A 24,890-nucleotide genomic window follows, 5' to 3' on the forward strand; every position below is an offset into this window, starting at 1 on the left:
TGTTACTGAGAAAGCCTGAGGGGGGGGGGTCAGGAATGAAGTTGATGATTACCCACTAAAAGCTTTGAACCGATGACGATGTAGTTGCTAAAAGCCAGAGAGTTAAAATGATTGGATAAGAGCTGATAAACATTGAGTCAATCATGCTGAGCTCTGCCAGCACCAGAGGCCCAAACAGCAATTACTCATTCAATCAAGATTACATTCATTACTCTGTGTACCATAAACTAAAGTGACACAGTATACTGAGCAGCACCTCACCATTACTTATCCACTTCCCCCAGATTCAGATTTTCTTCTTCTTTTTTTAAACCTCTACTTTCATTGGACAGGCAGGAGGAAAGGCCTGAGGGCTCTGTGGGACTCCTGGCATCTATAATTTGCACCCTTTGTCACCAGCAATCACTTAAGGTTTCAAAAACTGCCCTATCACAAGATGACACACTGTATTTATCCAAGTAGAAGTACAGGTAAAAGTACTGATTGAGCTTCTGTAGGCAGGGGAAATGGAAATCCAATCAGGAGCAGGCCTTTGGTAAACTTTCAGATTTTTCTCCTTCCCCGAAAGTTCATGAGAAGTTTGTGTGACTGGAAGATTATCAAACCATCAAATCCAACGAACCACAATAGGCTGAAAACGATTACTTACTTTAGAGTTGATTTCCATGAGCTGGAATGTTGTCAGATGGTGGAAAACTCTTTAAATAAATGAAGTATGTATGAACTTTTCTACTTCCCACTTCTGCTTCAACCCCAGACGCTTGGAGCTCCGCTCACTTTAGGTGACGCTCAAAAACCCCGTAAGCATGCATTGATGGTTTGAATTCTGGCAACTTTCCTTTCAAGTCCAGAAATCATGGGTAATCATGGAAAATGTTTAAAAAAAAACAAACAAACTTGGAACTGAAAACATCAAACTATTTTCTAAAGCAACTTTATTTGTCCTTTATCAGCATATTTTGGTACAACAAGCACCATTTAAAGTGTTTTTGTCCTGTTGCAATTGCATGTGAATATAAAGAATCTTGAACAATCTCTGTAAAACCTGAACCAGATTAGGAACAACCCACCCTCCATCCAGATGATATACGTGGGCAAATATCTGCACATGTACACAAAGAAACAGCACTGGCAGGCACCTACAGGAAGAACACAGAGGCAACATCTGGAGAGAAGCCGGTTTACAAACCAATAGTGCTTTCAAACATCATCCGTCAATGATAATTAAGACTAAATTGAAGAGTGGTGTGAATGAGGAGTACCAGCACATTCAAATTAAGCAACATGCAACATAAAAGAACCAAAACAGACATAAAAAAGGTGGATGTACAATTATACAGACAAAAATAAACACATCTATTGACAGACAGTGATCCAGATCCAAGTGCAGGAGAAGAGCGGTGTGTTTGCTCCGACAACACACCGCGTTTCCCATTTGAGATCATTTCCATGGAGGAAGGTTCTTGACAGCAGTCTCACAGATTCAGTGTCAGCTCAGGGAACACGTCGGTCAAGTCCTCAACCGGTTAATTGAAGCTTCATCTCAGGATTAAAATGTCTTGAGCTGTCCACAATCTGTGATGACCACCTTCTTGGAGGGCGCCCCCCGCTTTGTCCCCAGCTCCCCCATCTGTTGCACCACGTCCATGCCACCTCGCACCCAGCCAAACGCCACGTGCTTAAAGTCCAGGTGTTCGGCTTTTTTCAGCGTGATGAAGAACTGAGAGTTGTTGGTGTCGCGCCCACGATTGGCCATCGACAGGATGCCTGGGCCCGTGTGCCGGACATCAAAGTTCTCATCCTCAAACTTGCTGCCGTAGATGGACTTGCCTCCTGTGCCATCACTGTTGGTGATGTCACCACCCTGGAGGGACAACGGGGAACTGGTTAGATCATAAATGTTCCTAAAGCTGGAGTGGAACATTTGTCTCCAAAATCGTTCTCCTGATAAACGAACTTTCACATAACGTCAAAGTTTATTTTTGTCTACCTGATTTTGAAGTTGGTGACATAAACCTGAAATCAACAATCGGCGCCGAGTCTTGTCTGAATGGTTACTGACATTCCTCACCTGACACATGAAGTCGGGTACAACCCTGTGGAAGATGGAGTCCCGCAGCCCGAAGCCCTTCTCGCCAGTGCAGAGCGCTCTGAAGTTCTCTGCAGTCTTGGGGACGATATGGTAGAAAAGCTCTATGGTGATGGTGCCCAGCGGTTGGCCGTCGGCTGCCACGGTGAGGAACACCTGTGGGTTAGAGTCTCTGGAGTGCTCCTGAACTCTGGACATTTGTGGCGAGGAGACACTCAAAGTATTGTCAAGAGTTTGACTGATGTGGCTCTGACACTCGCAGAAGGTCTTCTTGAAAGATTCGGCTATCTCAGGGGTTTTGAACTTGGCCGCCAGCTGCTCCACTACACCCTCGCCATCTGGGAAAAGACAAGGGTCCATCAGCAACTGATGAAATATGCGTCTACAACAGCATCAAGCTCTGTGGAGCGGATAACTGCGGTGCAATGGCGACGTACCCGAGTAGTCGGTGGCGGTCCAGAGCAGAGCGTTAGCTGATGAGTTCATGGGTTTGAGTTCCATCACCTGGGTGATGGTGTGGTTTGCACAAACACGGAACACCTGCTCTCGTCTCATCAGGATTCGGTAGAAATGTTTGGTTGGGTGGAAGAGGATCTTGATGTCACCGATGCCACGCTCCTTCCACTGGCTGAGGTCCCGGTCCCAGCGGTACAGCTTGGCGCGCTCCTTAAACAGGATTTCTTCATCCTCCTCTCCAGACTTGGTTTCCACCTGAGAGGACGAAGACGCAGTTGGTTCTGTCAGTTTTGCGACTCCTACACGTGTGGAACAGAACACTGCAGCAAGTAAGAGCCTGCTGTTGAGCTCACGCGGATGTTAGCTGGGTTTTGCGAGCACATCGTCCGCCTGCGAACTCTGTGGCAGAATTTACTGAAGATGAACAGGAGGGACTTAGAAACTTCTGTGACGTCTGTGTTTGCAATCAGAAATGAATGAACTTCCAAGCGTATGAGAGACTGATGGGCCTCAACATGTGGAAACAAGGCATTGCTCTCTAAACAAAATCTCTCCACTGATGACCCAATGGGAACAAAAGTTACAGGATAACCGAACATGGTTGTTATTCTTTTTGGGGGAAAAATATTGTGCTCTCCTGAAGCTCTTGTCCAGGACTGCAGGGAGCACAACATCAGGGAGAAGCTGCACGACAACTGTGGAAGTCACAATACCTCTGGCAGTGACACGATTGGCTCAAAGTGAATGTCCACATTATTAGGAGCCTCCTCTTCATCACTCCCCTCCTCGTCAGCATTATTGTTTGGTGCTGAGGTCCCTGTGGAGCCAAACACTGTTGCTCCTGCGTTCGCCCACGAGAAGTTCGAGTCTACAGGAGGAGCAAACGGTAACACAGAGTGAGACGAGCTCGATTTGAGGCTTGTGATTAAATGATTAAAAACCTTGATTTGTTGAAGTAAACCTTTTGATCCAAATGCGAATCCTTCAGTGTTTTTGGCCAAGTCAGCAAAAGAGAAGCCTCCGCACGAGTTGAAACCAAAGCTGGAGGACTCTGGAAGAAGATGAAGACGTTCTTTTACACCTCTATACACTAACACAATCACCCTGGAATAAACACAATTTAATGGTCAGTTTTTTTTCTTGTGCACCTGCTGTGGGAGGATGTTTCACACAAACACCAAATGTTTAGTCAAAACTTTAACAAGAGCTGATGGAAAGACAAAACATCAAGTTCTGCAGAGCATCTTCAACCCACCAGTGCTCTCATTAGCAGCAGCGGTACTCAAGGAGGTCTCAGTGCTGGACTCTGGCTCTGAGGTCTTCTTAGTAGACAGGTCGATGGGAGAGCTGCTGCTGGGGGCTTCACTCGGTGCGTCTGCTGGATGATCGGAGGTCTGGTCCTCTGGTGGAGGAGTGTCGCCTGCAGCTGCAGTGCTGGTAGATGCCAGGCCTAAGGGGGGCTCTTCAGCAGGGCTGCTGGAGTCCTTTTCAGCTTCTTTTAACTGGGCGTCCTGGAATGATTCAGAAATGAAACCCCTATCTCAACATAACCGCAAGACCAGACCCCCTGGTTTTAAAATAAGTCTTTGTTGATGGGATCACAAGTGGATACGTCGCCGTTCACGCCTGTGCCAGTCGTGTCTCCCATTGTGTCCTGATTTATGACAATTAACACAACTTCCATTCCAAGGCAAAGGGGTCATGCAGCTCTCACATCAGCCCTTCACCCAACAGTCAAGAAAGTCACCTGCTTAGCATGAGAAGGCTTTGAAAACAAAGAGATGCTCCATGAACCAATTCACAGGTTCGAGCACCGATACACAGGTACTCAGACACATCTGTCCCAGCCTGTGTTTAACACCAGCCACATGCGCTCTGATCACTGGAGACACTTCAAAACCAGGGGTAAACAGGGTCCAACAGGCTGTCTGCTCAACTGGTTTTCAGGTCGGTTCATTGAGATACATTTCAATGATTTTAGACAGACTGTCATCCTGCATTACTGACTCCCAAGTATTCTGTCCCTCGACTACTCACCAGGTCCCGTTGTGCTTTGCGGACCTCAGTCTCAAAGTCCTCAGCCTTGTCGTGATCTGGGTCACTGTCTGTGGTGCTCATGCCACAGAAGAAGGTGGGTGGAAGCTGGAGGCTTTTGGCCTTCTTCTCCTCCTCTGGTGTCGGCTTCTTCTCCCAGACCACCTGACAGTCTGGCTCTAAATGGATTACATGCGAATTACAAACAAGAGAACTACCAATGTGACCTGAGCATGACTCTGATGAAGTCCACATATGTCCAGCCAAACAACATGCATGACAATGGAGAAAAAACCAACATCAGCCTATGCTGTACTGCGTTGGACAGAGGCCGGCCTCATTTCTTCCTTTTGTGCTGCAACTGATGGACCACTCATTGTCCTGGTTGGTATTCATTTGACATAGTTTGATCGTTTCTCTGGACAGAGGCAGACGACAGCACTTCCCTGTTAGCCTAAACTCTCTAAACGTCTCTCCTCTGCCATCTTTGGTTTCTAGATTGATCAGCAGGCGATAGGAAACTTTTACTGCACTTCCAATAACTTTGTGATTAACTCTCATCCTCACCCGTCTCTCTTCTGCCCCCCCCCCCGACACACACACACACACAATGAAACAGAGCACAGGAGGTTCTGTCGTATGCAATGTTGAGCGTCTCACAGTGAGCTGAAGAGGAACTCCACACATAGATGTTCTACTTCTATCACAAACCCACAACCTCTGGGTGACATATTTAATACAATGTGCAACAGGACGCAACGTACATACCATCTGCACATGCTGCCACCTTTCTTTCAGGAGGATCAGGGTAAAGCTTTCCATTCAAGGCCTTCACTGCTGACTCATAGTCCTCATCTGAAAAAGCAGAACAAATTAGTCACTTCTATTCCACTTTTTGTGCTTGGTTCCTACCGAACATTTCAGGAACAGAAATGTTCACATTCCTACATGCAGCAAACCAAGAATGTTGGCTGCTGCATGTAGGAATGTAAGCATACAAAGAATGATAAACGGATCGAAGAAGCCTATGCTACCTGTGGAATGGGTTTGACCACACGGTTCTAGCTACCATCAAGATTTGTAGGGCGGTTTTCTTGGACTCACCATCAGTTTGGTCATCACTGGTGTAGCCTGGTTCATTCTGGTAGCAGAAAAAGGTGAGAGGCAGCAGGAGTTTCCTGGCTAAAGCGGCCTGTTCAGCAGTGGGTTCCCTGACATACACGACCTCCACCTCTGGGTCGTCCTCTGATGCAGCACCAGCTCCCTCCTCCTGTGAGGACCCTGTGACACACACATATTAAAGTAGAAGATCAAGGTCAGGCTGCCAAGAAGCTGCTTTGTAGAACAGTTGCTCTGTTGAAATGAAAGGAGTTAGTTACACACACACACACACAGACACACACAAACACACGCACGCACACACAAAACTTCATGCACAGCAAAAATTATCAGCATGCATTCCATTTAACAACATGCGGGTCAAGTTTTAAAAAGAAAACATGAATGCTTGTTTTGTTTTTTTCCATCTTTTTTGACAGTTTAAAGTTGGAACTGCTGCACTGAGCTGTGACTCTAATCAGCCTGCGCTGAGGTGCACCCAGCAGTCGCCCGGCGAGACAGGGAATCCATTCCATACTGTTGCTACACATCCTGCACTAAAAGTGGCTTGAGTGACGTCTGTGTAGTGCATTCCTCTGGAACGCTCTGTGGAATCTTCTCAGCTCACCTTTCCAAAGATTTCACCAATGGTTTCTCAGTAGATACACAAAACCCTGCATCCACTCTCTCTCACGTTCAACAGTCTAATGAAGGATTCAAACTCTTCATTAGGCAAACACGCCAATAAGCTACTGAACCCCAATATTGCAGTTTAACATTTTTCCATTGATGAATGTTTATTTCATTTTTTGTTCTCTTTAGATCCAAGCATGACTAAAGCTGGGTAGTGTTCACGTTTTGTGGGTCTGCAAGCTTAAATCCTTTTGGTTTTATGTAAACTTGCTGAACCAGCACTTGCGTGTTACAGTGAAGGTGCACCATTCAACTTGTTCTGAATTAGAAAAAAACATCACACTGCATTTCTACACTAGCTGATTAATCATAGCCAATTAGAGTCTGTCTGTCTGACTGGCCCAGGCCACTTTACTACTGGGCAAAAACACAAAAATGAGAGGCAGATGAACCAGTGGAGGGAGGGGCAAGATTGCTGAGCCCAGAGCCCCATTTACCAGAGAGTTCATGTGTTTTGGAGGGACAATGAGAAAAAACAGTACTGCGTTGGTGTCAACGACAACTACATTTGTACCACAGCGCCGCAACTTCTTGAATGTAGAGCAGATGAGGATGTTTGTGTGCGCTACAGAAGACAAGGTCAGGTATTTCCCTCCCACTGTCCGCGCTCACACTTGCACGTTAAAACAGCCGAATTACAAATGAGGCTGTTGGAAATCATAAATCTTTGTTTCTTTTGTGAAACAACGGAGCGAGAACCAAGTAGACACTGAAACGTGGCTCATTCAACAGTCACTTGCAAGCTTCTACCCAGCACCGCTAAAAGCTCACTAATAACTGGACATTGATCGGAAAACATTTTTAAAATCGCTGCGTTGCGATTTCACCTACACTTCCACGTAAAATAATAACTGAGGAATTAAGGAGGATTAACAGACAACTTCACAAAGTTCATTCACATGTGGGTCTGTTGCTGTGCCAACGGTGAACAGTTGCTCAGAGAGGCCAGTCCCTCCTGGATGCTAACTTAAAGTGCTACACCTCGTGGGTAAATTATGCACATCTGTTTGATTTAATCGCAAACAGGTCTGGATGGTTTTAGACTGTGGATATTTGGAGGCTGTGGGACAAAATGTACAGAAAAATGTTTTTAGCAAAGAATTTGACCAACAGTATTAAACACCATTTCCCTAATGTTTCTGATGCAGTTTACTATGAAACAATCTTCAATCTTATCTGATCCCGAATTACCACCATTCTTTTCAGAGATTAAAAAAAAAAAAAAAAAAAGTACTGTCACACACAGGACATGCAACACCATTAGCGCCACTGTTTTTCACTCCGTGCATCCAGGTTATTCCTTTTGTAATGGTAAGGGCCAGCCAGGTGACAGCTGGGAAGTGTTAACACACACTGCAGTGATTAGAGTACCTGGGGGTTCAAATTGGGTGGCAGCTGTGCTGGTCCAAAAGGCCATTGGATTATCTTTGAAAAGCCTAAAATCCAGCCCTAAAGGATGATGGGTTGTTGGGTGAAGAGAAACTAATAGTGAGGCTGGTACCATACAAAAACAAGTCGCATGAATGAATTGTTTGAAAATGTTTTGTTATGTTTTTGGTTTCGTCCCATGTAACTATTCCATTCTGTTAGCATGTACATTAAAATCACATTTATAACGAATAATGCAGAAAGGAAATCCTTTAAATACATTTTCCGCTCTTGAAAAAACAAGAGAAGGATCTGTGGTTGGGTCAACTAAGAAGATGGGAGCGGTGAGAGGCAGAAGACAATGAGTAAAAACGAAATGGTCAAGATACCTATTGAGAAACAAAAAAATGAAAGAAATATTGCATAAACATATTCATGTTTGTATATATGCATTTTTTTTCTTGTACCTTTCTCTGGAATCTTGAATGCAGGTGATACAGATTGAGTGTTGGCAGGACGTCCAGCATCTTTGGCTTTCAAACTGGAGTCACGCTCATCAGTCCCAGGGGAGGATTTTGGGCTGCCAAAGATCTTTTGAAGGCTTTGGGAGCCAAACACAAATTTAGGGGGCGACATCACAGCCTTGGAGGGGTTGACTGGACACTGAGATTCAGCGACACACGGCTTATCATCAGATGAAAGTGCTGTACATTCTTTTGTGGTCTCTTCCAAAACAGCAATAGCTGCCTTCCCACACACAGTTGTAGCATTCTTGTCAGATTCTGCCGGTGTGCTGTCCTGAGGTGGAACAACCCGGGATGTCACAGGGGTCATAAGTTCCTCCTTCTCTTGTGCAATCTTAGCATCTTCAAAAACCTGTTTAAATGTGTTTGCTGTGTCTTGCAGTTTGAACCTCACAGCCAACTGCTCAATTTTCCCCTCTCCTTCTTCAGAAAAGTCGAACGCACTCCAGACCCAGGCCTTCTCAGCGCCTTTCATAGGTGTCAGCTTCATGACTGCTGTGATCCAGTGGTTGGCACAGATCTTTAATACCTGGTCTCTCCTCATGATCAATCTCACTCGTTTTGAGTTATAATTCTGTAAAATCTTGAGGTCTCCAATCCCCCTCTCTTTCCACTGACTCATCTCCTTATCATAGCGATACAGTTTGGCCCTGTGACTGAAGACTACCTGTTCATTCTCCTCCCCTGTAGAAATCTCCACTAGATCAGGCAAGGGGACCAGAGGTTCAAAGTACTGGCCATCTCTCTCCTCATCTTGGGTTACATCCTGCTCATCGTCTGTACCCACTGAGGCTCTGCTCTGGTTAAGCTTAGCAGGAGACTTGGAGGGGCTAATGCCAGGTTGGAAGCTGAAGCTGAACCCACAGGTGGATTCCCCAAAGCGGAAAAGGTTCTTTCTCAGTGGACTGCTTGCCAGGGGAGAGGCATAGACGGATGAGTCAGCAGTATCCTCTAAAGCGTCCTCTCTTAGATCATAGTTGTCCCACTCTAAGGTGGGGCCAGTAGTTTCATTGTGAGGCTTAACATAAAGGCCTGAAACATTGCTGGGTGTTGTCGTGTCTCCTTGGCTGTCATCATCTTTGATCTTTGTTTTGTCATCTGTCAAAAAAGATTTCAGGTCTTTCAAACCAGACTTCATTTCCTCTGCTTTCTGAATGAGATGTGCCGTTCTGCCCGTGTCAACAAGTTTATGGGGGGTTTGTAGGGGGATGTCTAAGAGAAGTCTCTGACACTCTTCAAACTTCTCCTTAAATTCCTCAGCAAGCTCTGGGTTTTTAAACTTGGCAGCTAATTGTTCTGGTTTAGCATCTCCATCAGAAAAATCATTGGCCATCCAGATCCATGCTTTGTCAGAGCCTGACAGCGGCTTAAGATTCATGGTGGTGGTGATCCAGTGGTTGGCACACACCTTCAGAACTTGTTCTCTTCTCATCAGCACACGAAGCCTGCCATTAGTTTTGTTTTTCAGAAATTTTAGGATTCCCACCCCTCGCTCTTTCCATTGACTGGTGGTTGAGTCAAATCTGAACAGTTTGACACGCTGAGAATAAAGAACCTGTTCATCCTCCTCGCCTGTCACCAGGTCCACCTTCTCAGGCATCTGGACTACTGGCTCAAACTGGATATCATCGTTTTCCTCGGTTTTGTACATATCATCTTCCTCCGGCTCATTTTGGCCATCTGTCTTGGTGGGTGTTGCCTGGAATGATGAGAACAACTGATCACCAGCTCCAGAGAAACCTTTGAAATCAGGGTCTTTCTGACCAAACTGAAAGTCTCCTCCAGTGGACTTTGCCAACTCTGCAAAACTGAAAGTATTTATTTTTCCTGCAATTAATGGATTTTGATCTTGTTCTGTTTGGTCCAATGTGGATCGAGATTCAGTCTCTTTCTCGTTGTGCTTGTCAGCGATGCTTTTAAGAAAACTTGAGGCTGACCCCGGTTGTGTCACCTGATTATCAGTTGAGGGAGCTTCTGGTGCAGTGTCCTGAATGCCAAACTTGAAGCCACCTGCAGGAATAGGCATTGAGAAGGAGAAGCCAGAGGAATTTGTGGTACTAGATCCAAACTGAGGAGCTTCAAACTTAAATGAAGTAGCAGACGTCTTATCTTTGTGTTGACCAAACTGAAAAGAGCTGCCCGCTCCAAAAGGCACTGTAAATCCAGTTCCAGTAGGCTGGCTTGATGAAGTCTTTGTTCCAAAGCTAAAGCTAAAGGTGGAAGCCGATGAAGCAGTGCTGGTTACACTTTCTGCATTGGGGTTCGGTGTCTGACAAGCCAGACACTTACTGGTTGTCGCACTATTTCTCACATCACAAGTGTCACAATCCCATTCTCCATCCTTCTTGGCAAACATGGCTTCTAAAGATGGGGTGTCATGACGGGCATGGCAGGATACGCATTCAGTAGATGATGCATCATTTTTTACTGAACAGAAATTACAGTCCCACTGTCCGTCAGTTTTTGCTAAATCTGTCCCGAATCCAGAAACTACTGGCACTGTGGAGACATTTAAAGCTGCTGCTGCTGCCCCCTCTTTTGATTTAGTGATGGGGTTGGGATTTGTACAGACGACACAATGGTTGGATGCAGCTTCGTTTCTCACACAGCATACATCACAGTCCCACTGCCCTGGCTTCTTGCTAAACTGGGCACCAAACCCAGAGTCAACAGCTGATTCGGAGGGCTTATCTGCAGGCACAGTTGCAGCTGGTGCAGTTTGTGCTGTGGAAATTGTTTTAGGCGAGGCTTTGAAAGCTTTACAAGAAACACAACAGTCAGCAGAGGCCTCATTTCTTGTAGAACATTTATCACAATCCCACTGCCCTGGCTTCTTCCCAAACTGAGCCCCAAAGCTCGAACCAAATGCACTGGTTACTGAGTCAGCAGGTTTTGAGGTGCTGGTGCCAAATGTAAAAGAAGAGGGTATAGAAGTACCAAATGTACCAAATCCAGTAAATGTAGAGGGAGAACTACTGGTTTTTGATGAATCTATTCCAAATTTAAAAGTAAATGGGCCACTCTTGGTTTCATTTACAGCCTGAGTGTCTGGCTGTGATGAGGAATTGGGATTCATACTTTGACAAGCAACGCACTTAACATCAGTGGGTTTATTTCTCACCAAACACACAGCGCACTCCCATTCTCCATCTTTTGCTGCGAACAGTGCTGCAATTGATTCAGAAGTTTTTACGCTTTCCTCTGTCTCCTCCTGTTCGTCGAGATCTCCTGGTGATCGCCGCACAATTTGCTGTGCTTCCTCAAACTTGGCCTTGAAAAGTGATGCTTCATCTATAGTTTTAAAGCGGATGGCCAGCTGCTCAGGTTTTGGCTCTTCATCTGCATAATCGATGGCATTCCAGACCCAAGATTTGTCAGAGCCCGCATTTGGTTTCAGGAGCATATCAGCATTGATGTAGTGGTTGGCGCATATCTTGAGGACCTGCTCCCGTCTCATTAAGAGGCGAACCTTTCCTTTTGTGCTGTGCTTTAGGATTTTTACATTGCCGATGCCCCGTTCCTTCCACTCCTTTGTCTCTGTGTCAAATCGATAGAGCTTTGCCCTATTGCAAAACATCTCCTCCTCTTCTTCTTCACCCGTTTTCACATCTACTTTGTCAGGAAGGGGAACAATAGGTTCAAAGTGAGGACCATCTTCATCTTCCTCAACGTGGGTGCTTTCATTGTCGCTTTCTGCTGCCCTTTCCTCTTCTGCTGCTGGCTTGGCCAACAAAAACGCTGGCTTGGTGACATCCCCAAATTTAAACGGCTGTTCCTCCTTTCCAAACAGACTTCCAGTAGCTGTGCTCTGTGCTACATCAGCAAATGGGAAGCCAGTGGAATTTGTATTGCCAAAAGTGAAGATGCCCACTTGGTTGGGTGGCTGCTCCTGAGCTATAGGCTTCTCAGGCAAAGTATCTGCTTTAGTGGAAATGTCTGACGTAAGTAGACCAAGCAAGCTTTCACTGTGTTTGGCTTGAGAAGCTGAGAAAGTGAAATCTCCATCATTGGATTTAAAGTTGGAGTTGAATTTAAATGCAGTTGACGGTGTTGACATGGCAACTGTACTTGCTCCAAAACTAGGCACTTTGGGTACTTCAGCAGGTGCCTGCTGACTGAAGGAGAGCTTCCCAAAATCCACAGGCTTCCCCTCCATGCTCTTTGGTGGCTGAACAGGTGCTACAGACGGTTTGGTGAAGTAACCAGGTTCAGGCAGGGGAGGGTTTGTGGTTTGTTGTGTTACACTCTGGCCATAATATTCTTCACTATATGGGGACAGAAGGCTAGTGGCTGGTGATTCAAAACGAAGAGGGCCAGCAAAGACCTGTTCTTGAGGGTAAATGCAGGCTGGGGCTGTTTGTAATGGAGGTGTATGGGTGGGCTGCTGATAGGCATACATATGCTGCTGAGGTGGCATTCTGTTCATACTATACATTGGGCCCTGTGTATGAGGGGAAAGAAAAAAAAAATCAAATGACTCAAAATATTCAGAACAGGTTTTTTGACAGCAAACCAAAATTAAGTCAGTGATGCAATTACCTTGGTGGGGGTTACATTTGCTGCGGTGCGCAGGAGATATTGAGAGTTGTATGCAGGGGACTGACTGTAGTACACAGAGGGGCCTGTCGTGGCAACTTAAAAAAAAAAAAGAAGAAGAGAATAGACATATATGAAGATCTTGTTAATTGGCTACAATTTCTGTATACAGCATGATACGAATGAAATAATACTTATAAACTTGCTTTTGGTTCTATGGGGTAAACTGACCTGTTAGAGGGGCTCCATGGTAGGACTGGACTGGGGTGAATGGCTCCTGTATGCCTTCAGCACCGTAACTCTCCCCATACATCTTGTGATGAGGAGAACCCGTGTTCCCTGGAGAGTTGTGTCTCAGATCATGAACCTCATTCTGAAAAACAAGAAGCCAAATGAGAAATAGCTCAGTTCCATACACATAAAATCAAACCCCAACGAAAAAGACAAGGGTGACTCTAGCAGTTTGTGTAGGATATTCGCATCATCTACCAAGCCATTCTCATATCAAATCATTAACAACTGACAAAAACAGGACGGCACTTATTTTCTTCAATTAGGGGTTGGGAATCACATTACCTCAAGATACAATACCGTTTGCAAAAACCTATACAGCACAAGACAATTGATCTACAATGCATCCAATATCTGTGCAACTGACAAAGGAACGACCCTATAAATGCAGGGATTTTGTATTTATATACTGTCATGTGGTGTCAGTTTAATTTGGATGTAGTTTGTGGATACTTTATCGCCAAAGTATTGAGATATATTGTTTGGGTATTTTGACCCTGCCAAGCTTCAACTACAGAAGCCATCTTTATAAAATAGCTCTGTGACATTATTCCCAAACTAATTTAATCTTGTTGGAATTTGTATGCAATCTAAAATATGCTCATTATCGCCAATATAATCCTGACCTTGAGAGCTTCAACTTGCTGACACAGCATCTGGAGGAGGCTTTTCTGGTCTTCCACCCAATGAGGTGGTGTTTTTGGAGAAATCTGTACAAGAGATGGAAGACACTGTCAGATAAACATGGGTAAAAATCGAATGGTTTCATAAATAACGAATAATCAGCACCTACCAGGTGTCTTTTGGAAGGGGAGACAATGCTTTTGTTCGGAGAAGGAGTGGAAAACTTAATGTGTGATATGGTGGCACTGGTTTCTGTGGGATAAGCAGGGCTGGAATGGGTTAGTCCTCTTCTACCCTCATCTTTCTCCTCCTCTTCATCCAAAGCCTCTCCACTCTCACCCAGCTGCTGATTTACATCATTTAGAAGGTCCATGACCTCCTCCATGGACACAGGCAGCTGTGACAACAAAATAATTTATAAGCTCCAGAACTGAGACATTTACAACACACTTGGATAAACTATGTTTAACTATTGTGTCTTTTAAAGCTCAGCTTGCTAGTGTAACAAAAAATGAGACCTTCTCAATGTCATCTGCATTGGCATTGTAGATCTTTGACAGGTAGATCCTGAACTTCCTCAGATAAGTGATGCAGCGGTCTTGGGTCTCTTCAACTCCATTGCTGGCCTCCTCAGAAAGCCGCTGGTAGATCTGCAAAAGACAGTCAGTGTGTCTTATTTAAGGAAAGAGTTGGGTAGTTTAGCGAGAGTGCCGCCATCTCTTTGAACATGATTAAAGTTGCAGACCAGTGAGAAAGAGACAGAAAGTGGCTTGTGCACCAGGATGGCATACGTGTTTAGCATTAGCCTCCACACTGGAACACAATGTGACTTGCCTGACATGCTCTGTAGCAAAAGCAAACATCACTTTTTAATTGGAGTTTATAGACTTGTGGACATCTGCAGCATGGCAGCGAAGACTATGATGTGAAAACCCCATCCAGAAATCATTACTACATTATGACATAGGGACTCGGGGCTGCATGGTGGTGCAGTGGTCAGCACTGTCCCCTCACAGCAAGAAGGTTCCGGGTTTGAGTCCCGGCTCGGGCACGGGATCTTTCTGTGTGGAGTCTGCATGTTCTCCCTGTTTCTGTGTGGGTTCTCTCTGGTACTCCAGCTTCTTCCCACAGTCCAAGGACATCAAGAGGGGACGAGGCTGATTGATACTCTAAATTGACCGTAGGTGTGACTGTGAGGGTGAATGGTTGTCTGTCTATATGTGTTGGCCCTGCGATGGACTGGCGACCCGTCCAGGGTGAACCCCGCCTCTCACCCGAAAGCCGCTGGGAAAGGCTTTCAATTGCACTTCTGTAAAGTTTCATGAACATATCTTGCACACTTGTGGATCCATTGCAGTGATAAAAATCAGACCACACAGAAAGAGAGAGAGACCTGCCAAAGTTCTCAAAACAGCCCAAAAGCCAGATCCTGCAACAGGAGTATTCTCAAAGACTACAATCTCTATATATGACAAACACAAGATTAAGATGATAAAAGCCTCAGCAGCGAGTGGCCATTGTCTTACTTGGACGATGTATTTTGAAACCTCCAAAGCAGGAGCTTATTCCAGTTTAGCAGAAGCAAATTACCTGAGCCAAATTCCAGTCAGAGGACGTGTTACTGATTGTTTCCAGGGTTGCAATGGCCTCTTCTGTCTTGCCTTCAATATCAAGGAGAGCTGCATATGCGATTTTGGCTTCCTCTTCATAGCCCTTCACAGATGACATCTGAAATGTAACAAATACAAATTATTTGTAGATCAACTACAGGTACAACTTTGATCTGTCATAGTAGTATAAGAGGCATGTTTGCATTTTCTGCTGCGGCCCCAATGGGTATCAGACCTGACGGTGATCTCTACATTATCATCGACAGATGTGGGGAAATCAATGGTGTAGGCCATGTGACAACTTAATTCAATTAATCAAATTAAAACAATTAATTGTTGAGAGAAAAGGGCTTCAGGGTGAAGAGGGGACCGCCACAGAACTTTGGACACCGCCAGGACATCATTTATCACCACTTAAAACCAGCAGAAATCAGGAGAATACAAACCTGAATATGTTTGGAGGGAAAGTGTATGAAAAGCGGGTCAAGGGGTTCAGGTATACTGCGTCTGTTTTTGATCTTTTCCAACAGAGGAAGGACAACGTTCCAGTAGTGGACACTGCGGCTGATGTACTCCTTCTGGTCATAGTATGAGTTCACGCCATCACCCTGGGTTGTATAACAAGCAAACACCAACAAATGTCAGCAAAGCAAAGGTGCGTGTACCGTATGAGCTTAACACAGAGCTGACAGAAGCAACACCTGCACTCATTACAAATGCATCACAAAAAAAACTGGCAGAGAAGCAGGCATATTTGGACATCTTACATTGCATTTAACAGATTAGAGAATGACAACATACTTAAAGTAGGCAACAGTCGTTATGCATCATCCCCAGAGTAGGGTGCAATGAATTACTGCAATCACATTACATTTTTCTGTAATGAGTAAAATCAGGAATTACCAGTCCCCAGGAGTGATAAAGTAAAAGTAACAAGTAATGTGCAATACATTAAACATTTTGGACCACAACACTTGTCATTTCCTACTAACCTACTGTTTCTTCAAATTGTTTCAAACTAAAGTAATAATCAAGAGCATAAATTGCTGTAACTTCCAATGGCACTTGTCTGTGTGTGTGTGTGTGTGTGTGTGTGTGTGTACCGTCTGGCTGAGACACTGAGCCCAGTGGATCGCCATTGCTGGTTGGAGCCCATTTTTCTCTCCAGCCCTCAGAGTGTTCAGTCCATGTTGCACAATCATTCGCAATTTGGCTGAGGTGCCAGGACTACAAGGAAACACAAACATTCTGAAACTTTGGTCACATGCTTGAAGTAGAATGATGAACTTGTTTTGATTGCTTTATGTGAATAAGGCAAATGAGGACAAATAGTGAAATTACTAGATTTACAAATGTGACAAGGAAAATGTAAAAAACAACAACAACAACAACAACCAAATATTTGGGTCAAAAGACGGAAATCTATCATAAACTTAAGTTGGACACTACGAGAATATAAGAAAAAAGCCAAACAGTCATTCTGGCACTTTTCAAAATGTCAGTCTAGTCTTGTTAAAATTAAAAGTAGGAGTCTGATTCTAAAAGCTTAGAAAAGCTCTGTCAAATACATTTTACGGTGTCACCCCATTTTGCTACTGGAGTCCTCATGGAAAGTTTGAATCCCAGCAGTTCTGCCACTCACACAGCTCGTTTGTGGATGAGGCTGTAGATGGCTTCCCACCACTCCCTCTGTCTGTCAGTGGTCAAGAGGCGAAGGAGGGGAAGAGGGAGGCAGCGGGGCTCGTAGAGCTGTTGCTGTTGCTGAGGGCTTACACCACTGCTGATCTTTGCCGTCTCCTGGAGCTGACAATGGCTGCAGAACACCACACCATATACAAACACCTGGGAGCAAATAAGACAAGAAAATGATGTCTTTACGTAATGCAAAGGCTCTTAAGAGACTTCTTTGAAACTCATCTCTTTTTGTGTACTTGTCAAGGCAACAGTAAGTGAACGTGACTGTAAAACTCAGTGAAGTCAGTCCTTCAGCCAGCAACCAATACAACTGCTTAAACTAGTCTTGCTGAACTAGCAGATTGAGTCTTAGAATCAAGCTAAGAAAGTGAACTGACTCATCTGAACCATCTTGAAAACCAGTCAACAGTATTCTCTTGTTAGTTAAACTAGTTAAATACAAAGTCCAGGTTCCGTGTAGCTTGGAACACAAACTTTGCACCACCTAGGCTTCCCTAGTCTGTTTCATTTGCTGTTTATTTTGGTATGTGGCATGCTGGGGGGGTGGTGGCAGCGGTGGTGGTTGGGACTTCATGTCTGCCGAACGTAGAGCTTTACACAAGTTTGAACTTAGATGTAAATTCTAAGTCATTTTTGCCACAACAGTTTTTTGCACTAATAAGTCAAAAGATCACAACCCTTCTTTCCCTTGCTTTGACACATACAGACCATGACTGCACCTACCTCCAAGTCCAGAAGGCAGATGGACTCTGGTGCATTTGTGTCCAGTTTGGAGGTTTCCAGGGTAAGTCTTGGAAAGAGCTGTTGAAGCCAAGTCCGCAAGGCTGGTCTCTGGGCAAGAAGCATCCACTGCAGCCCCAACCAGCTCAGATGTTGCAAGTCGCCACCATGCAGCAAGATTGCGCCTACAGGGGAGGATTTTAAGTTGTTTCAGTGCAACTTATGAAATACAAATGAAAAAAAAAAGAAAAAAAAAAAGATTAATTTGTACTTATTCTAGCTGCAGAAGTCACTTATTGAAAATGAATTGCTATGATTTAGTCAGGTTATAGTTGTGTCTTTCCTAGTCAACTTTGTGTTGTTGGTCTTTGCTCATCCATGTTAAAATCTTAAGGTTTATTAAACTATGTATTTTTCAACCTGGGCCCTTTAAGTAGCACTTTGTGTACGAGGGCTGCTGGGGAGAGGTGTTTTGTTATGTTTACAGAAGTCATGCTGTCACTCAGGCTGAAAGGTAACAAAATTTACAACAAATAGATGGTGTTGCATTAGATAAGCAAACTTTTGAAACACAGAAATATGTACTGGGACTTGAACTGAATATCAAGATTTGTACCAGCATCCCACTTGGCCAGTTGAGAGAACTCGGGAGCCTGTGCGCTGATGGAACGAATGTCATCATTGGCAATAAAGGATGATCCGGTAGACGCCTGCAGTCCAAACAGGAGTTCGAACAAAGAGTCTTGACCACTACGGTTCCCAAAAGCTTCCACCACCTATGTGCGTGCGCGCGCGAACACACACACACACACACACACACACACACAAAAACAGTGAATTATTGAAAGAAGAATTTATTTTTGGGGTGAAGTTTGCATTCTCAGCAGAAGTGGATAAGTCGTGTTACTTGAGTGATGAGATGAAAAAGTGACTAATCACAGCCCCACTATGACATAAAGCCTCAAAAGGCAAAAATAGGCTTTCGAAGACAGACCTCTCTGATTAAGGTGGATGCATCGGTGCTAAGATTGAGCAGCATGTGTCCAGCTTGACTCTGCCTGTCGTTTGCCAGCAGCTCCAGAAGCTGAGGGGCTGACTGGTCTCTTTTGGTCAATTTAGGCTTTGGTCTGGGGACCTGGTAGAAAGACAAACAAAGCAAACTTGTTGTGCAAGACAGAACAAAGCATATTCTGTATGGCAACAGTTAAAAAGAGAATTGAAGCGTTTCTATTCCATTGCACAAAATTGCTAGGTTCTAAACAAGTTCATGGGATTTAAGGCGTTAGGATACTAATTTTCACCTGAATAAAAGGAAACATGAGCAGTCAGACGTCTCCTTTATTTTAGACTTGACAGTTTTTTGGGGGGCTAATTAACCGACCACAAGTCTTAAGTTCAAGTTGATTTGTACAGCCCACAAAACAACAAGTGCCACCAAGATGAGCAAAGTGACAGAGCAAGCAAGCAGTATAACAAGGAAGTAAAATGCTCCAGAAATAAATGATAATAAAAGGATATACAAGAATTGTAGTACAATAAAAGCTAATCCCATGATGTCAAGGTTGCTTGAAACAAAAGTCAAAGAGTTGAGTCTTCAGCAGTGACTTACTTCCATCAGTCACACTGAAGAGTAGCAGATTAAAAGTTGCTACAACAAGACGACATCAAAATTATGTAAAAAGGCAAATAGTATTATAAAAAACATATCAGAAAACCAGTGAAAATTAGGAAATTAGTGACTTTAAGGTATTTCTGTTGGTCTATAAAGCCCTGAACGGCTTGGGGGCCAAAGACATTTCTGATCTGGTGGTACGTTATGAACCATCCAGACCTCTCAGGTCATCTGGGACAGGCCTGCTTTCTGTCCCCAGAGTCGAGACTTAACATGGAGAAGCAGAGTTTAGTTTTTATCCTTCACATATTTGGAACAAACTCCCTGAAAACTGCAGGTCTGCTCCAACTCTCAGCTCTTGTTAAATCAGGGCAAGGGAAGACTTTTCTGTTTGCTGCTGCCTTTGATTAAATCATATCTGAGGCTTCTGATTAATATCTCATACTGCACTGTAACTTTTATTATGTTTTGTCCGTCTTCTATTTAGGTTTTATTTCTGTTTCCTATCTAGGTCTGAATTCTAACATAATGGTAGTTACACGAATGTCATTATGCTTTTTATGTTGCCTGTTGCTTTTACTTGCTGTATGTTTTACGTAGAGCACTTTGAATTGCCTTGTTGTTGAAATGTGCCACACAAATAAACCTACCTTACCCGGTTCAAGATAGGACTGCATTTATGCTTCATTTGTGTGTTGGTGTGTCATTACCTGGAGGGCCAGCAGGTAGCACAGAGCGGCCAGGTCAATGACAGCCCTCCAGGTCTGCTGGCGATCCAGAGCCAGCTTCAACAGCAGGGTGGCAGCATGCAAGTACAGGTGACCTCGCATTTCCACAAACACCTCACACAGATCATCTGAGTGGAGGCCAGCAATGCTGCTCAGCATCTGCATAGCTTGGTCAAAACTACACACACACACACACACACACACCACTATTAGATGCAGACTTACTGTGCTCATTGTTAATCTTTAAACAGGTTAGTCTAACTTAAACAAAATTGTGGCTATGAAATAATAAGTAATCTTGGAATAACAACAACATGAATGTATAAAAGCTTGTTCCTCTGAGAAATGTGGGACTGGATTTTAATTTTACTTTTTAAAAACAAGTTTGTGTGTGTACACTTGCTATTACACCACTCACCTTCTGAGGGCCTCCAGGCTGGGCTGCACACCACTCCCAGACAGAGTGATTCTCAGCAGGCTGCAGTGGGCCAATAGCAGCTCCCTCTGGAGACGCCGACACGTCTTCTCATTGCTGGAGATGCTGGGCTGAGCCAGATACTCCTGAAGTAAGAGGTCTTGCATTTACAACTGCAACTGTATCATTGGTTGTTTATATTATATTTGAACCTGCTTATATATTCGATTGGTGCTTGTTTTCTTCTTCTTCTTCTTCAAGAGTTACTAGGGGTGAGCAAGTTTCTTCAGTTTTTTTAGTTAAAGAGGTCAGTTCCACTGGTAATTCACCTTCTTTGATTTTCTAAGTTTACATCATTTTTCTGTCAAAGAGTAAGTAGTAAAACCCCCAGTCTCAGCCTTTCTTGGTTGGATGAAAGGATAGGATCTGATCAGGTCTCTTTCAAGGAGAGGCAGAGGGACAAACGCAACAGGTTGCTTCACCAGTAAAAAGTGACAGACCAGTCACAGAAGGTGCTGGGGGGGGGGGGGGGCAGTGCTCGAGAGGAGGGTTGGTTTGCGTTCAAAGGTGGCTCCCCTGCCACCATATCAGGAAACAGCAAAATTCAATTTCTTAATTGACTAATAGCTGTGTTTCAACCAGGAGCAGTCACTTAACATTTTCTAACAAAATATATAAAATTCTTTGCATTAAAAAGTCCAGATTTGTACCTGAATCAATCATTAACACAAATTCACACAATATTCACTCAACACTGGTCATATTTGCCTTTACCAACCTTATGGTTACATCAAAATTGCACACTGTAACTAAATGTATCTCTCATGATATACAGTAAGTTGTAGCTGCTCCAAACTTGGGAGAGTCAGGGTTTTCTTTTGACAAGTCGATGTGCAAAGCAAACACTCAAAACAAGCTCCTTAACTGCAAACTGGTCCAGTCTTCTCAAGTATACCACGTACTACTGCCCTCCTACATTAGAGTCCTCACTGACCTGCAAAGTGCGCACCACCACAGTGTACCATTCCAGACTGTGGCGCAGCATGGCCTTCCTTTCTGTAGCCAGGCAATGCTTGACTGCCTCATCCAGCCGACCGTCCTGACAGAACAACTGAATTAGCTTCACGTTCACGTGGGCATCAGCCGGCCGCATTGCCAGCTCAGCCTGCAGGAGGTCGAACAGTTGGTTCCAGCCCTGCTGACCCTGGCGACTCAACAGACGCTCCTGCACAGAGGGGAAATAATTGAACAAAAAGAGCCAGTGTGGCATCCTCCAACTTAAATGTTTCCTGCTGTCTGACCGACAAGAAAGCATCCTGTTCATAGACGGAAAGAACATGAAATTGAGGTTATGAATACAGTGAGAAGATAACCGATTTTTATTCTCATCTACACAGCAGTCAGTAAAACACTGGAGATTCAGAGGAAAGCCTCACCTTCAGGTTGAAGACTGCAGGGTTTCCTGGCAACAACTTTGCAGCCTTCTCCACCCAGAACTCTGCTCTGCTGTCACATTCCTCCTTACTGACCAGTAACTCAGCCACCTTCAGCACCAAGTCCCTCTGGGCTGGGTTTAAATCCACTGAACGCTGCAAAACACATTAAAGTACAGATGCAGTTTTTATGACATGGCATGAGTAAATGCAGAAAAAAAAAAAAACAACACCCAGAAAAGGACAGAGGAAGGAAAAGTATGAATATTTAGGTTGGCCAATCCAATTACATGTTGTCATGTGACAGGAGAGGGCTATGTTGGGTTTAATACACATGAGAAAAATTGTTAGGAACTTCAACTCAAATCATGAATTGTTTTTCAAGTGTAGTTTTCTTATCTAACATCCACAAGTACCTTTTTTGTTAGTTCACACATGATTGAATTAGGTTAAGTTAACTAAACTGCAATACACTTACCTGCCTGTGTCAACCAAGATAAACATTACAAAGTCTTGATATGTCAAAGTCAAGATCAAAGGGAACAGTGGGAAAAAATTCTCTGATATTTCAAACAATTTAAAAATAATTTCTTGAGTTTGTTCCAGTGGACCAAAAAAAAAGAAAAAAAGAAAAAAGAACAGTTAAGTGAAACTGAATGAGATTCAGTTTTGAGATATTTTGTTGTCTTTTTGGTGACCCTTAACAAGCCCCCACACTGGTTCTTGAACACCCTGCCAGGAACAGCACCTGAAAATGAGCTGGCTAGCTAACTCTACCCACGCTCACAAGATGTGGTTTGCTTTGTGGCCAACAGTCTAAGGAAAGGTTTATTATGAACAAGCAGCTGTAAAATCCTGTCCAGAGTTCACAAGGATCATTGAAACCACTAAGCTTGTAACCTGCACTCTCAGAGATGAAATGCATTTATGAAATGAGATGTCCCATGATGAGTCAGCTTAAATATCTACAAAGCCTTTCACGAATATATTTTCAAGTAATCTGGTTTAAGGCATTTTCACAAGAAATACCAGGACATGAAACACCAGCTCTAACGTTAGGACTACGTATTCCATGAAGAGCAAATATTCTGATTCAACAAAAGCTACAACTATTATTTCCGTGAGATATAAAGTGCTGACTAAAAAAGTACCAAAACAAACATTTACTTAGAACCTCTCACCAATTTATCATTGTTATGTACATGTTTCTCATAAATACTTTCCCAAGTGCATGCATTCACTACTTTTCATAACAAAAGAGACATGTGGCTCCTACCTTGTAACATCCCACAGCCTTGTTGATGTCTCCCTCTCTCTCATAGAGCTGTCCAAGAAACTTGTGTGCTTTGGGATCCCTCTCCTGGACTTTGAGATACTCTGATACATGTCTAGGAAGAGGAGCACATACATATGTACTGAAAGTGTAATCTATTGAGAAGAAACATTTGGTCAAGCGAGGGAAAGCTCATGTTCTTACCTTTTTGCAAGTTCATACTCTTTAGCTTCAAAGTACAGTTTAGCAAATAAAAATCCTTTGATTGGCTTCTGTAAAAAGAAAGAAAATATAAATTGAAAACAGAAAAAAATCAGTATAATAATCACGGCTTAGATAATGGCAACAGCTTAAAACTCATATGGTTTTAGAATCCTTTTTTTTCTTCTGGCAAGACAGAAAAATTAGAAAGCCAAAGCAAATAAATAATACATTTTAGTGCACATTTAGCAATGGAGGCAGTTAGTACTTCCGTGGGATTCGAGCACTCCAACCCTGTCCAGTAAGTTGTATCCCAGTATAGACAAGGTTTAACAACATGAGCTGCAGTTCCTTCAGGAAGTGATCCAAGAACAGGGTTAACTTATTGAAACAATAGAAACATACAGTGATTACAAGAAGGTGGTCAAGGTAATTAGTATGATTTCATTCCATATGATTTACTTAATTGGCTTTACTGACGATTACCTACGTATGCAGGGTAAATGAATTATTGTATTCCTTCGTCATCTGAAGCCCTTCATGCTATAATTACAAAGAGTATCACAATGGAAAAGGACTTCTTAAATCGTCCTTGACATGTTTTGTAGCACTAGGCGTGATTACTGCCGTCCTTCGCATCATGCCTCATTAATACCTCATTACAGATGGTTGTAATACTCCTCAGATTTGATGGTTAACTTAATCGTCCAACACCTACACCGGTTCTACTTTCATACAACACTAACACCGATCATAATGACCAAGCCCAGTAACAGTAAACAGATGTTTAAGCCCGCCATTAAGATAAAAGGTGTCTCACTGTGGCCTTGTAATGGGTCTTTAGGAAGAACTTGGGAGAAACTACTGCCTGCAATGTTATGTGACAACCAAACGGTTAGCTAGCGCTGGAGAGTAGCTAGCAGCTGTAGCAACCCCATGCCGCGCGCCTTTCCAGTTTAGAGGAGGACACGACGAGGCGTCATGGTGCCGGCTAGCTAAAGCTGCTAACCAGGGATGGCTAACAGAGGTTAAATAAAACCCCAAACCCGAGCGAACGGGGTGAACATCAATGTAGATAAAAGTACTGCTACTACTGGTGAGGTCGGGGTGTCTCCTAAAGCCGGCTTGGCAGACAGAATCTGGTCCGTAATAACGGCAGCAACACGCTAACATTAGCCACCGGCTCCACTTACCTCCTTCAGAGAGGGAGAGGAACTCTGTACGGAGGAGACGTAGCGGTCCACCTCGGTCTTACTTCGCCGCATGTCTTCCAAACGCAACCACCGCCCAAGCGATCGACTACTAGTGCGCAGAATACGACACTTTCCCGAATATAAAAGGCAACATTAATGTTAATAGTCACTCCGTAACGTAACTACTCATGATAATATTGCGCAGTCTCGTTAACGTCAAATGGCAGGAGGCGTCACGTGGGCCGGACGCTCGCTTGAACCGGGCTCCTCGTCCAATCAGAGGCGTGATTTCACTTT

General features: G+C 43.9%; 1 protein-coding gene across 1 annotated transcript; it reads right to left on the reverse strand.

Moving 5' to 3' along the window:
* Window positions 1-934: 934 nt before the first annotated feature.
* Window positions 935-24,851, reverse strand: ranbp2 (RAN binding protein 2). Its single transcript, XM_086219824.1, has 29 exons — window positions 24,594-24,851; window positions 23,404-23,471; window positions 23,203-23,314; window positions 21,930-22,082; window positions 21,488-21,718; window positions 20,497-20,639; window positions 20,061-20,256; window positions 18,733-18,873; window positions 18,355-18,514; window positions 17,742-17,923; window positions 16,966-17,165; window positions 16,427-16,550; window positions 15,770-15,931; window positions 15,304-15,441; window positions 14,232-14,363; window positions 13,883-14,110; window positions 13,716-13,799; window positions 13,030-13,171; window positions 12,802-12,896; window positions 8,206-12,703; window positions 5,684-5,860; window positions 5,348-5,434; window positions 4,583-4,758; window positions 3,801-4,056; window positions 3,507-3,596; window positions 3,259-3,413; window positions 2,527-2,800; window positions 2,072-2,427; window positions 935-1,864 (listed from the first exon to the last, which is right to left on the reverse strand). Exons 1-29 carry the CDS (start codon window positions 24,663-24,665, stop codon window positions 1,550-1,552), a joined length of 9,147 nt encoding a protein of 3,048 aa, XP_086075950.1. The 5' UTR covers window positions 24,666-24,851; the 3' UTR covers window positions 935-1,549.
* Window positions 24,852-24,890: the final 39 nt, after the last annotated feature.

This window comes from Aulostomus chinensis, chromosome 12, assembly GCF_037954235.1.
Source record: "Aulostomus chinensis isolate RoL2024-O1b breed Wild chromosome 12, RoL_Achi_v1.0, whole genome shotgun sequence".
Classification (NCBI taxonomy): domain Eukaryota; kingdom Metazoa; phylum Chordata; class Actinopteri; order Syngnathiformes; family Aulostomidae; genus Aulostomus; species Aulostomus chinensis.

Excerpts from the sequence above, each read along its gene's own strand:
- ranbp2 (XM_086219824.1), bottom strand. The coding sequence starts at position 24,665 with ATGCGGCGAAGTAAGACCGAGGTGGACCGCTACGTCTCCTCCGTACAG. Across the intron at positions 13,172-13,715 it reads AGCAAGTTGAAGCTCTCAAG|AATGAGGTTCATGATCTGAG; the intron begins GTCAGGATTATA and ends CTTGTTTTTCAG. Across the intron at positions 2,801-3,258 it reads CAATCGTGTCACTGCCAGAG|GTGGAAACCAAGTCTGGAGA; the intron begins GTATTGTGACTT and ends TCGTCCTCTCAG.